Source organism: Dendrobates tinctorius, unplaced genomic scaffold (genome assembly GCF_039654945.1).
Source record: "Dendrobates tinctorius isolate UK_male_01 unplaced genomic scaffold, ASM3965494v1 ptg000032l, whole genome shotgun sequence".
Taxonomy (NCBI): Eukaryota; Metazoa; Chordata; class Amphibia; order Anura; family Dendrobatidae; genus Dendrobates; species Dendrobates tinctorius.
The window spans coordinates 13698474-13713831 of NW_027361700.1; the positions used below are offsets into that span (position 1 = coordinate 13698474).

Below are 15358 nucleotides of genomic sequence, written 5' to 3' on the forward strand. Positions count from 1 at the left end.
GGCTGATATTAATAGCCTTGGAAGGTGCCTTGAGTAATGACCCCCTCCCAGACTAAAAACATCACCTCCCAGCTGCCCCAGAAAAGGTACATATATCAAATGCGCCAAATCTGGCGCTTAGCCTCGCTCTTCCCACATTCCCTGCAGTGGTGGCAAGGGGGGTCCATATTTGTGGGGTTGATATCACCTTTGTATTAGGTGACATCAAGCCCACAGTCTAGTATTGGAGAGGCATCTATAAAATGCCTATCCATTAGTAACCCCATAGTGATATTGTATAAAAAGCACAGACATGCAGAATAAAGTCCTTTATTTGAAATAATGGCACTCTTAATGAATTTTAATTAAGCCATACTCACCGATAGCCTAATCCACCAAAGCCAACATCTCCTGCAACAAAAATAAAATAATCCACAATATTTCTCATCTGTCCACAGAAAAGATAATCCATAATGTCCCACGACGATCCTGATGACTTAAGGAGCAGATGTGACTGCTCTTAAAGACAGCCGGCAATACACTGACAAGAGGTAATTGCTCCTGCAGTGTATCACTGAGCTGCCATGAGAAAGTTTTCACGCAGCTGTGCCTTAAGTGAGAGCATCAGAGCTGATCAGCTGATGAACTCTCTCACGGCAGCTCAGTGATACATTATGGGAACGATTACCTCCTGTCAGTGTATCGCCGGCGGCCAGGTAGAGAGGACGTGGGACACTCGTGATTACGTGGAGTACAGCGAACAGGTGAATATATAATAAATTATTTTAACTTTTTTTTTCTAGGATACAAGGGCATCGGTGATTTGGTGTTAGGTGAGTATAATGGGTTTTTATTTTAATTTGAATATGTATGTAATTATTTTCCTTTTTTTTATAACTGTGAGCACAGGCGCAGTCTGATGAGACTATGTCTCCCATCAGTGGCACCTGCTGTCACTGTTAGCAATGATATCAGACGTAGCCCGATGGGAGTAGTAGTTTCATCAGTCCCCCGCCTGCTGATCTGCGGTAAGCTTTTTACTGCAAGTTACCGTTGCGGGTCACAGCTGCGGGGTCACGCTGACATCTGACAGCACTACCCTGCAGCGCTCTGATCGACCATCTTTCCGGCGGTAGCGCTGCCGCGAGTCACAGTCACAGCTGTAGAGTCACACTGACATCTGACAGCCTAACCCTGCAGTGTGTTACCACCGATAAATACCTCCACCCAGGTATTTCCCATGTTGTCACACAGGTGGCAGCATGGGAAATGCCATAGGAAGCTGGTAAAACGCAAACAAAAGCTCAGCAAATCCGCAATCATTTTTATACCTGCATTTTTGCTGCGGATTTGACTCACTCAGTGAAGTTAATGGGTGAAAAACACTGCAGAAACGCACAAAGAATTGATATGCTGTAGAAAAAAATGCACTGCAAATACTCAAAGGATATTTACTGCTCGTGTGCACAACATTTCAGGATTTTTATTGAATTAGCTTGCATAAGGATTCCATAGCGTTTTTGTCCCATTTCCGTGCGAAAGCGCACTGTTTGAACACAGCCTAACACATCACACTGGTATCTCCCCCTTTAAAATAAGCTCTGGAGGCAGAGTTATCTCCAGGCATAGATGTTTTCTTGGCAACAACACAGCTGATATGAGACACACAGGAAGGACTGTTTTCAGCATTCTATAGCCTGTATGACCATATTAATAGTTTAGAGAGGTCAAATGCGGTGACAGATTCCCTTTAAGGTGTTGTCCCATGTGTCAATACAAAACCACTAATGCTGTGAATTTTTAACATTTCCTAACTTAAATATTTTTGCAGCTTGGTCATTGCAGCAATAACCTGATAGGGCTGCAATTCAATGTGTCTTTTCCTCCCGTTCACAATTACCACTAGACATCCACAGCAATGAGTGTGTAATGTAGCGGTCGCCACTTTTCTCCCTTACATAATTTTAAGAGACTGGATCATGATCATAATTTTAATTCTTAATTCCCACTGTCAAGGACACAGCAGCTTTTCTGATAATGATGCATAGCTAGCTGCCTATATTAAAATGAAGAATAAGCTCTGAAGCCCACGAGCACATCATATAGCTAAAGATAGTTTCCACAATGAAGTTACCGTAACTATGTACTCTGCTTAGGCCTGTTTCACACATCAGTTTTTTCTGTCAGATGTAATCCGCCAAAATGGCGGAAAACGGATCCGCCTGTGTACGGTCATTGTGTGCCACCGGACTGTTTTTTTGACGGATCCGGTGAAGGAAGAAATTTAAAGGAACCGCTGTCGAGAGAGAGAGAGAATTTTTCAGCCACCCGAACAGAGTTTAGGGTTAAATTTGCGGCTGAGGCAAGTCCTCCGGGCATGCGCAATGTAAAATGCGGATCCGGCCGCCCGAAAAAACGTTGCATTGTCCGTCCAGGCATGCCGGCGGACGCCATAATTTTGGCGGATCCGCAAAAAAACGGATGGCCATCCATCAAGATCCACCGGTATTGCAACTCAATGGAAAAAAAACGGATCCGCCAAGCAAAATGGCGGATCCGTTTTTTTTTTGCAAAACGGCGGATTTTGACTGATGGTAACATACGGATGTGTGAAACAGGCCTTAGAAGTCAAGTGAGCTTCAAAAATGGATTGATTTTACAGAAACCTGTTTTACAGTTGTGACATTCATATTGCTAATCGTTGTTTGTTTTTGCAATATGGAGAAAGCAGAAATGAAAGCACTGAAACAACAAAAAAAATCTAATCATCTGTCGGCACTATTAAGCTAGTTTTTGTTGTTTCACCACATTCATACATAATACGTAATATAATCAGTGGGTGTAATAAGGCAAAACTGTTTAAGATCTTGTATAACAAACATAATCTAAAAGTGCCGTTATGTCCCACATCTCCTATGTTGTTTTCCAGATATGACGGATGTATCGTCTATGCTAATGTGCAGGAAGACAACAGCTTGTGCATCCTGTGCATGCCTTCCTATTAGTGCTGCACTTATTTCCCAGGATATGGTGCCAGCTCAGTTTGTAGTAGAGCTGCAGTGTTAGAAGCCAGCAAAGTTGAATAGATTGGTCAAGAGTGCTCGGCTAATTATATTGTTTTTACGGTAAGATATAGATCTCTTTGGATGTCAGGAGCAAGGCAGCTAATTAATGAAGGAATTATTCGTGATGTCTAGTAACTGTGCGACTAGGACTGTGGCTGACCATGTCCCCAGCGGACATCACTACCTCCCTTATATTGGCTCTCTTAGAGTCTCTAGCCATCTAATTACAGAAGCACCAGTTGCCAGACCTGTCACCCAAGGTTTGTGCTCCAGTGAGAACTTGATCACTTGAGCAGGTTCTCAGCTGTCATCTTAGCTTGGATGTATGAGGCATGCCAGGGATAATGTCTCTTGCATTGCATCCGTTATGTTATTCCTGCAGTAAATAGATATTCATGATCGCATTACTATAGAAAATTATCTCACTGGTTAATAAACTGTGATAGGTGTCTTTGGCTCAGATTGATGATGTGATAACCATGTTACGAAATTACAGTACTTGTATACGTGTCTACCACATTACAGTCAGTGGAGCAGCTCGTATGCATTCTCGCCTTGGAATAGATGGATCACCGCTGTAATGTATGTAAAGTAATATTTTCACATTTTTTATGACAGATAATGCAGTTTATCCACAATTCTTCTTGGGAATTTATAGGAGAATGAGACATAGGGTGCCACAGCATAAAGAGGAACAGTTCTGTGTTTTCATGTCAGCCTGTGCATGGGACCATGTCTTCTATATTCCTCATTTAGTTAGGACTGTACTGTATATGGGGTAGGAAATGCCTTCATGTTATCTCTGAAGCCACCTACAGGCTTTAATCTGTACTGCAATCCTCTACATGCTCACTCATCTGACTTAAATGTAAAATCTAAAGATTTCTAAAAAATAATTGATTTTTAGCATTCTTGCTGTCTTTGCTCATGCTCTGTGGGGATGATATGTAGCAAGTTATGACTATACAGTACATGTTCATGAGGATGTGGGAAAGGGTTTACCTTTTTATTTTTTTTTTTCCTTGTCACATTTTTTTCCAAAAAAGTAGACTATTGCCACCAATAAGTACAGGTATTTTGCGTGAGTTTGACCTAAGAGTCCATTAGGTATTGAAAAGCGTAATGTGTAGTTAGATGCATGGATTCAAGTTGGAAAAATATTCCCTTGCCTGTGTGTGTTTTACCTTCTGAATATCACTACGTTTTTAACGTGCCGGAGAACGGAAATAATAAGAGCTTCATGTGGCAGGCCTGACATGAGTGATTATAATGTGGGTACAATGCCGTGGAATAACTTGAAGTACATATAAGTATTACCAAAGCCGGATGCATTTTTTCCCCCAACATAGATGCGGAAAATGTTCATGTTATAAGTAATGTTCTATGATATTTCCCTTAGATGATGAAGCTGACACAGCCACACTAGGGCAGGACAGTTATGATGATAATCGTAGCCTGAGTCATGGCACAGCTTCTGATGAGGTCTCTCTTCCCTCTGATTACCTGGATGAAGGTAAGTGAGATGTGGGATGTATATATAAAACTTGCATATCCTGCTTCCTTCTGGTCATTTAGAGAGAAACGCAGTATTTGCCTTACATAAAATGTTTATTCTATATTAAAGTGTACAAAAATGATACTGTATCACAGCCAGACTTTAGCGTGCAACGGTTTAACGTGCATAAAGAATACAGCCTTTAGAGGTGTCTCTGACGATATTTCTGCGGACTTATTGCTTTCTTATATTAGGTTTGAAAGAATAAGAGAAAAGCGGGGAGGGGGAGGTGTTCCACTCATCCTGACTCTACTTGCCCTAGCGTTAGTGTACAGTATGGGTTACGATTTCTTCATCAGTTAGATAATCTTTTAATGACTGAGGTGCTAAAAATTAAAAATAGTACAAAAATGACACTTCACCAACCGGCCATCCAGATGTCAGCTCTAGTTGCGTGTTCTCATTTTCTCTGCTATCTGGATTGCGTTACATGGTGAAAGTGGCTCTTTAATTACGAGCATCAAGCACATAATTGAAGTTGTTTAGTATACGGCAGTGAATGAGAAGTGAATGAGTTTGGTTTTTATACCCCATAAATGGCAAGTAAAAAGGCACATTTCCTGGGGTCCTGACGTGTCTGTGCTTATTTTTAATGCTTTAAAAACAAGTTGCTGATGTTTTTTTTTTTTTAATTTGACAAACACTAAACTCCGTGGAGGTAGTTTTATTTAGCAGAGAACAAGAGATGCATTGCCCCCTTGTGGTTGTAGGGAAAAGTGCATACTTCCTAAATAGTAATGCTTAAATTTGTAGGATAAAAAGCCTAACACTTTGAGTCTTTTATTATTGGTGAAATATTCTAGTTTCTTTAGGGAATAAAATAATTATATAAATATTTAATCCAGGTTTTTAATCTGAAATAATTTATTGTCTGTCATTATGATAATCCTTTTTGCCTTTCTCAAATGGCCAAAACTTAAAACAAAAGGTGCTGCATTCTGTTCAATGTCTCTGGAAAAATCCCATTGATCTCCATTCAGTAGTAACAATGCAGTGCAATGTTTACATAGACTATTTGTACCTAGCCACAAAGTACATGAAAAATTATTTTTTCCCCCCATTTTCATTGCTACATGTGATGATAATCTGCTGCCTCATCTATGTCTCTTCCCATTAAATTCCCTATGTAATAGAAAGCATTGGGCAGAGAGGAGCAGGAACCTCCGTCTATCAGACTGGTTTAAGTGATACAAGTGGAGTGTAAATATACAGATTACACATTCTTGCCACGTTTTGATCTATGCTTTTCTCATGATATATCGGGAACTTTTTAGTAGTAACCCAGCATAAAGAACTTTCATAATTGTCCTTAGAAAACAACCAAAAACTTAGCTGTCGGTGCCTAATTTCCTCTAACTCGCCGTTGGGATTGGCTACATTATTTATTACATACTCGTTATAAACTATTGTTTACATTGTTGTTGTGGTGTTTCTATCCCGTAAAACTTACAATCTAGTGATTTGCGTTGGTACGCTCATCCTATTGTAGCTTCTAATGAAACCTGGCTTCCGGTAATTTTTTTGTTAGTGCTGTCAGTTTACATAGATGTATGTGCATGTGGATTAATCACTACTTGCTTGTGGCATGGTTTCGTATATTTATTGTGTTGCTGTTCTTGCTGTCCTTAAATGTTGGAGCATCTGTGGCAGAGTGTTTAATTCGTTCCTGAAACCAGGTCTATCCTTTCAGGCTAATAGCACCTTGTTCATTAAGAAAATGAATGGCTGCAAAGGAGACGTTATTCAGCCTTTGCCTCACAAGGGCCCCTCAGACCGATTGTATCAGTTGGAGCTCTGACAAATTTCTCCAAAACATTATCACCCCTGTAAAGTTTTAGGTTCAGCAGCTGGCTAAAGGTTGTTCCTGCTGAAGATAAGGCATTTAAGTGAGAAACAGTCCTCTTCCATCAGTAGCTCCATAAATTATCGTCTTTTCTTGCACATTGCTGCTTAAAAATATACAAATCTACCCTTATTGAGCATAAGGAGCCTCTGTCTTCATATTTCCAATCTTTGCTTTGTATTAAAAAAACTGCTTTTTCCTCAGTGCAGGGGTACAAACCCCTTGGGCATTTTTAGGAATTCTTCAGGGATCTCCATGGAATAATAAAGCCATTTCATCTGTTAAATAGCAGGCAGATCATTTAATGAAGCAAGAAGCCATTCCATGAAAAGAGTCTGACACCCAGTAAATACATATTAACCTGGCTACTTCAATTGGTCAGCATCAGAAATACCTTGTTAACCATTGATTGTAAAGCCCCCATTGTTCTGGCTTTAGTTTTAATGAGTTAATTTGAACTGTGACACAACATCAAAAAGAACAAAATGGAATTAAGTTGCCACTTTTTTTTTAATTAACATGGACCAGTATATAGAAACATTTTAATGTACTTCCCAGAGGCAGTGGCAGAAGTTAATGGTGCTGAAAATGCATTCTGCTGTGTCTGCAAAATACAATTCTTCCAACACTTATTTGTTTTTACACAGAGTGAAGTTGGTGAATATCAAGATCAAAATATGGGTGCTATGGGTCAGCTGGGCAGCACGATGTGAGATGTATGTTTGTAAGAGTATAGAAGGAGAGGCTTATACACATACGTGTGTCAGTTTCTTCTTCATGGTAACTGATAGCCCCAAGCCGGCAATAACCCAGGTCAGGAAAAAGGAAAATGCATTATTTCATTATAATATAAAGCACTCGGAGTGCAATAAAGAGACCCATTCTGCAATCTGTTTTTCAAGCAAATGTTTTATTAAGTAGCTTGTTCTGTAGCCTGCTGCTGGACAAACTTGCTCCGTCACAGCAAGAAACATTACCATGGAAAATAGATCTGAAAATGAAAAGGAAATTTTCAGCTTAAATACGTGGTACGAAGAGTTCAGAGTTCAATATATGTTCACACATGCAGCTTTCACCTTGCAGAGAAAGGAAGCTGCAGGTAATTGGGTCAACCCCATGAACATATATCTTATCCTTAGAGGCGCTATGAGAGAGGGTTCTGGCTTGTTGTGAAATTTGTCTAAAAGCAAAGCGCACTGAGCCCTGGTAAAGTAATGAGTTCAAAGGGTAAATGGAGTTCAAGGTTCAGTCCCTGTTCATCTCCCTACTTTATACTTTCTCACCAACGGATTATTCACTGTTTGTGGTTATATAATTTGTAATAGAAGAAGCGGACTGTCTTGCAACATATTTTTCATATTGGACATAGCCATGGGGTCGTTTTGCCACTTCAGATTGTATGGATTGTTTTTTTTACTGAAGGCTTTTTGTCTGCAGCCTATGAACACTGTTTCATGGAATATGCCGTTAGTTTTGTTGAAAAGTGAGATGATACTGGAATTATATCAGAAATTCTTTACAGCTGTTGCATGATGCTGATGATTGTTACAACTATGGCCAATGGTTTGGAGGAAGAAGCTACGCCTTGATCCCTGGGATATAACAAATCCTGCTTGCAAAACTGGAAATTTTATGAGGGATGAAATACAGCGGCATTGCCAGAGTGGGAGACAGATGGGGAACAGGCAAGCACCTGCTAGCTGCACTGTATTATGGTGGTTCTCCACTCTTTCACTGGACCAGATTTGATAGATGTTTATTTAAGTCTTTTTTTGTGCAAATTAAAAGCATGACTCAAAAGCAAAAAAAGAAAGTTTGCCTTGTATATTCCATTTTAATGCCAGGTGGTATAAATGGCAAAAGAAAAAGAACTGTTATTTTAATTGGCAAGATGGTGAACTGTTTGGAGGGGAGAAAGAGACTTTCTTTATTATGTGATCTATGAATATTACAACGCAATCATAAAAAGACTTCCAACATAATGCATTTTCCCAACATACTACATCCTGTGCATTCACCTCATCAAAATGATTAGAAAGAGTTTTTTTATTTTATCACTTACAGGAATAGCATTAAGTATATTAATTAGACTGAAGGGCATAGAAAGTTGAGAGTTCTGTTTATCCCAGTCTGTTCCTGCAGTCCCCTCTGCACCCACGCACACATACTGTTTACCCAAGGACCTTGCTTTTTAGAATTTATTTTTTATAGGTGACTGGTCCTTGTGATTCCCTGTTGGGAGACTGAAAGAGAAGAGGTTGAAAGAGCCATACAAGGCAAAAAAAATAAAATAAGGTTTATGGCTTGTTGGCTTGTAGTAAAATGTCTTTAGCTTTCTGGTATTTATACTCAAATCAGCCACTCCATAACCAGATCTTTGCTACCCTTCCTAATGGGAAAGGAGTCTGCCGTTAGCAGCAAGTTGGGTGACACTCGATTTGTACTGTGTGACGGGAACAGATGGGCTTTCTTTGTGAAACTCCGCCTGTATGTAAATGTGAACGGAGTTTCACCCGAGTCCATGCATGACCTGACCGTGCACATTTAGAAGGGAGGGCTTTGGTGAAAGGGATAAAAAATGGCCACTGGATGCTACCACTGGCAGGTCAAGTTTACTATCAGTCTTTCATTGCTTGCACATTTGAAACTGAGGTTTTTGCTTGTTTTTTTTTAATCTTATATTGAATTGTTTCACCGGCTTGTGAACCCATCATGCTACCTAGGATTTTTGAGGAAATACAGTATTCGCTTTTACAACACCCTTTCAGTCAGATTTGCTGGATCATAGCTTATAGGGGTTTAGCTTTCAACCCATTGTGCTTCTAACATAAGATATATGTATTTTTATCATATGGTTACAGTATGGTAGTCAATTAGTGCTTTTGTGCAGTTGCTAGTGCCTAAACGGTTCATGAGGTGCTAACTTACATGATCGTGGAGTGAAGTAATGTGTGATTAATGCCTCAGGTTTCTTCTTTTGTCACCTTTTTTTTTAATTTCTAAATTGAAAATCTAGTTTAATACCTTGCTCATTCATGGGCTTAAGAATATTTACCTATGTCTAAAACCCTTTGTTTTTCATTGGTGCAATTAAATACATATAATTACCACCTTGACCAAATCTAATGTCTGGTGTGATGCCAGGTCCTGATTCCTCGAGTTTCCCAGAGTTTTCTGCTTTCTAGTATCTGAAATATGCTACTAATAAACATCACCTCCTTTATAACTTTACATTGCAAAAGACCAACTATGCATGACTATATCTGATGTATCTTTAACAAGGGCATAAAAATAATGCCTTATACATCATAGAGTAACAGTATAAATACAGAAAAGTTCAGGTGTCTGCTCAGATAGGCCTACAATATGTTTTTGACATTACATTGAGCCTTGGGCACTTTATATACTTGTACTCCTTATTAATGCCTTCTGTTTTGTAAGGTTTGTATTTCTAGGCAAGGATGGCTGTGAATGTACTTTATTCTCATTAATGAAGTGCTTACTATAAAAAGTGCAACAGAAATAACTTTTTTTTTATTTTTTTTTAAACAATGCAATTACGTAACATTCTTAATGAAGTCTTTGAACCCTTGGCCACCTTTAGTCATTTCCTTCACTGAATGTATTGGAGGAGAAAAAAAAAGATTCCTCAAAGACATCTGTTTGCATAAATTGTGTAGCTACATGTGATTAGAATAGAATTTATCTAGATTTTATATGCATGGTTTGTTGTAAATTGAAATAAATGGTATAGCAAGCTTCTACCCGGACATATTGGTTTTTCTTCAGCTGTGTGAACTTTTCACCCGAGGTCTGAGCCGGTCACACTTTGACCTGTCTGAACTCCGCTGGTTAAACCATGTCTTCAGAGTTGACCTCCTTCTGCGGGAGCTGATTTTCTGTCCATCTTTTCTTGCCTTCTCACTTGTTGGTCTGGCATGATGGACAAGCTCATGTGTAATGGCATCCTGTAGGAATTTCAAGGTTTGTTACAGTCAAAATAAATAATTTTTATTTGTTGTTTGGACAAAAATAAAAAAACCTCAGGATGATTTGCTGACAGATCAGCATGTGGCTCGCTTAGTTATGTTTGGATGCAGTTTAGATGTTGTTTTGCCATCACCTCTTTAATAGTTTTTGTCTTGAATATGTGTATATGTGCGTAGTCAGCCATGTACACATATTCAAAGGTTTACTAATAAAAAAGAAAAAGCTGACTTTAGTGCAACTGAAATTTTCCTCTGTTGTAGGAAAAGGTAACTTGGGTAAAGTAGGTATAGTAGAGACTGGGTTAAAGGCTTAGGTTAGTATGACTGGTACCTTGCACATGAAGAAACACTGTACATTGCAGATATACAAAGAGAAAGTTACCATTTGCTACTCATCATTAGGAGTGTGTGGGATAATACTATTGCATCAATGTGACATCTGTCAGAACAGGAAAGAAACATGTCCAAGTAACGATATATATCATTTACTTAATTTAACATAAAGATTGGAGCTAGCCTACTAAATATTTTATCCAAAAAATGATAGGATCCTTTTCTACTCTGGCAAGAACGAGCCTTGATACAGGTTGTTCATTTCATATGAATGGGCAAACTGAAGTCAGGAGGCGAAGAGTCCTACTGCACATGCTCACAGGCACCTGCCCTAACATTCTAGGACAGGTTTCTGTCATTTGTAACAAGGCCGTGGACATTTTTATTCTACAGTGACTATCTCCCTAGACAAAACAATTATTTGATAATTAAAGGTATTTAGAAATTTAATTTATAATTATATTTCTTTTTAGTTTTTTATTTTCTACTGTTGCAGAAACCTTTTAACCTCTTCACAACATATGAAGTGTATTTACGTCATATGTTGTGTCTCTAACTTGGATGTGGGCTTGCACTCAGAGCCCACATTTTTCCCAGCTGATCGCTAATTTAACCCCTTAATAACTAAGCCAATTTTGACCTTAATGACCAAGCTAAATTTTACAATTCTGACCACTGTCACTTTGAGGTTATAACTCTGTAACGCTTCAATGGATCCCACTGATTCTGAGACTTTTTTTCATGACTTACTGTACTTCATGATAGTGGTAAGATTTCTTTGCTATGAATTGCGTTTATTTGTGAAAAAAAGGAAATTTGGTGAAAATTTTGAAAATGTCACAATTTTCAAACTATGCCCTTAAATCAGAGAGTTAAATCACACAGAAGAGTTAACATTTCCCACATGTCTACTTTACATCAGTAGAATTTTGGAAACATATTTTTTTTGTTACAAAGTTATAAGGGTTAAAATTTGATCAGCAATTTCTAACTTCTCCATAAAATTTACAAACCATTTTTTTAGGGACCACATCATATTTGAAGTGACTTTGAGGTGTCTATGTGACAGAAAAAGTACCCAAAAGTGACAGCATTCTAAAAACTACACCCCTCAAGGTGCTCAAAACCACATTCAAGAAGTTTATTAATCCTTCAAGTGCTTCACAGGAACTGAAGCAACGTGGAAGTGAAAAATGAACATTTAATTTTCTTGCCAAAAATTTACTTTAGGTCCAAACTTTTTTTTATTTTCACAAGGTTAACAGCAGAAAATGGAAAGATTTGTTGTGCAATTTCTCCTGAGTACACTGATACCTTATTTGTGTGAGGAAATCTACTGTTTGGAAGAATGGCAGAGCTCGGAAGGGAAGGAGCGCCATTTGACTTCTTGAATGTAAAATTTGCTGGAAGAGTTAGCGGATGCCATGTCGCGTTTGGAGAGCCCCTGATGTGCCTAAACAATGAAAAAACCCCTCAAGTGACCCCATTTTGGAAACCATACCCGTCAAGGATTTTATTCAGGGGTTTAGTGAGTATCTTGAACCCACAGGTATGACACAGAATGTGATAACATTAGGTCGTCATATTGAATATGTCTTCATTAGACATAGAGTGCTTGCTACTCCAGCTGGCATCGAGTGCTTGGGTATGCACCAAATATTACGGATGCTCGAGTGACATGCTCGAGTCCCTGCCCCGCATGTTTTGCGGCTGTAAGACACCCAAGAAAAAAAAGTGGAGATCTGTGATGCTCCATGCATACCCAAGCACCCGATGCAAGCTTGAGTAGCGAGCACTTGCACTCAACACTAGCCGTCATATTGTGGGTTTTTTTTTTTACTTTACAAATTCACCCCCCATTCCAACCCTAACGCAGCCCTAAGCCCAACTAAAAAGAATTGGAAAATATATATATTTTATAATTTTTATCTAACTAAGGGCGTGAGAAAGAGGGATTTGACTTGCTATTTATTTTTTTGATTACTGTGATAGGGTTTATTACAGTGATCAAAAGATCACTGAGAAAAATTTCCTATTGGTGCTTGCGTCCACCATTTTTTCCCCCAGGAAGATTTAACAGGCTGTTAACCTGTTAAACGGCGCTTTTAATCTCTAACAGCGGCGTGTAACATGCGCCGGCAGTGGCATCATTCTTTACGCCCATCAGCGTCATGACAATTCTACTGTGAAAGCCAGCATTTAGCTGGCGTTCATAGGAGACAATGACTTTTATCTATATTCTGATGTACTACTGTGTGTAGTACAAACGATCAGATGATCGCAACTTCAAGTCCCCTAAGGGGGCTAACAAATATTCAAAGAAAAAAAAATGTTTTTACAAATATGAAAAAAATACAAACGTTCAAATCGCCCCCTTTTTGTCTCATTTAAAAATTAAAAAATACACTTGTTTGGCATCGCATCCGTAAAAGTGTGATCTATTGTAATATAAAATAAATTAATCTGATCGGTAAATGACTTAATGAGAAAAAAAAATTAAACGCCAGAATTACATATTTTGGCTACCACAATAATGCAGAAAAATGCAATAAGAGGCAATAAAATCATCGTACCCCAGAATGGTATCAGTAAAAGCTTAGGCTCAGGGTGTAAAAAAAATAAGCCCCCACGTAGCCCCATAGCCTGAAAATTCAAAACAATACTGTTCTCGGAAAATGGTGACATAAGCAAATATTTTTTTTTACAAGTTTCTGAATTTCTTTTCACCACTTAAATTGTGAAAAACTATACATGTTGGGTATCTGCGTTATCATACTGACCTGGAGATTCATATTGCCAGGTCAGTTTTACTAAATAATGAACATGGTGAATAAAAGCCCAAATGACAGTTGTAGAATTGCACTTTTTTTCTATTTCAACTCGCTTGGAATTTTTTTTTATTTCCCAGTACATCATATGATAAAAAGAATGATGTCATGTCATTCAAAAGTACAATTTGCCCTGCAAAAATAAACAATCCCTCATGTGACTATTTGGCAAAAAAAAAAAATTTCTGGCTCTTGGAAGAAGGGATGGGAAAAAAAGAAATTGGCTGTGGCGTGAAGAGATCAATGATTCGCAACAGTGATATATTTTTCCAAAGCTTATAGCTATATGTGAATTTGATGGACGTTTGTTTAATCCATTAACGACCGCCGATGCGCCTTTTAACGGCGGCAGTTAAGGGTACTTATTCCTCGCTGAGAAATAAGGTTATAGCACCCCCCAAGCGTCAGGAAATCTCCGGGGTCTCCGCTACTCACATGTATCAAGTCAGTTTTTACCGGCCCCAGTGTTGTGATCACCGTTGTTCATGGAATAACGTGTTATGATTGAGTCACCGTAGGAGGCAGACACAAAAATAGAAGCTACGTCCAGAAAACCAGAGAAGTTGGCAACTATCAGATTGCAGACCCCTGAACCTATCAACACAACTAGCAGTAGCCGTGGGGGGTTCCTACGGTGCCCTAGACCCCTCGATCACAGCCGGAGCGCTAAATAGCCTAAAGACAGAAAAGGAAATCTAAACTGCCCCAGAGCAGACCCCAAAGTAAAAGGCAGCCCCCAACATATAATGACGGTGAAGCAAGATGAAAAAACACTCACACAGATAGAAAGATAGGCTGAGCAAACGATGGGGCCCAAGCTAGCTAAACAGAACAGGAAAGGAAGGTTGCTGTCTGCAATCTGCCAAAACCCTATCAAAGACATAAGCCAACAAGCTGATATGAAAAAGACCCTGAAGCAGCTAGGCTTCAAAAACTAAATCAGCACTCAGGTATTTTCAGAAGACAGAGCTAAAGGAATTCAGCACACCCCAGCAGGGAATGGCAGAAATCCAGAAAAACAAAGCAAAACAAAGTCTAAGCACAAATGCAAAAAGCCGAGCAGAAAACTTAGCTTTAGTGGAGCAGGAATTCAGACTGGTCTCCAAGGATCCCACAGAGAAATCACCCGCAGGGCAGAAGGGCGTCGGCAGCCTTATATCCAGTCAGTAACTCCACTCAGCGAGTCATCATCATCAGACTCAGGTGTTTGATAATCAGGCTCACTACCTTTCTTTACCAGAAGAGGGAGTTCCTCGGGCCTCAGTAGTGAAGGGGAAAATGAACTCCCAACAATAACGGCAACCATGAAAAAAAATGTAAAAAGTCAGATTTTCTATTTATTTCTCTCTCCGTCGATATGATCTAGCACATCAGAGGAGAGAGAAATGGGGTCCACCAAGCCCCCCCAGTACCTCCGGTGTCCCCAGGTCCCTCTGGCTGTGTCACCGACGTCTTCTTCCTGGAAGAAAATAGTGGGTGCATGCGCAGTGCGCCTGCCGAGATCTGCCAGCTGGCACCCGGCAACAATAGGATATTTTTCCTATTGGTTCATTTTGACCCTATCATTTTAGACCCTATCACAGTGATCAAAATAAAAAAAATAGTAAATCAAACCCCTATATAATAATAAAAAATATACATATTTGTATCACTCCCCATTTTTCCCTCAGAAAATAAAATGATTTGGAATTGCCTCATCCATAAGAGCCTGGTTTGTCAAAATATAAACTTAACACCTACTATAAACACTATAAAAAGGAAAAAAA

General features: G+C 39.1%; 1 protein-coding gene across 4 annotated transcripts in view; it reads left to right on the plus strand.

Moving 5' to 3' along the window:
- Positions 1-15358, plus strand: part of SKAP1 (src kinase associated phosphoprotein 1) — an 889984-nt gene that overhangs the window by 291460 nt on the left and 583166 nt on the right. For all 4 annotated transcript variants that reach the window (XM_073572419.1, XM_073572420.1, XM_073572421.1 and 1 more), the window contains exon 4: positions 4444-4557. In XM_073572419.1, coding sequence (XP_073428520.1) covers positions 4444-4557 — 114 coding nt within the window. The remainder of the gene's footprint in view (positions 1-4443; positions 4558-15358) is intronic.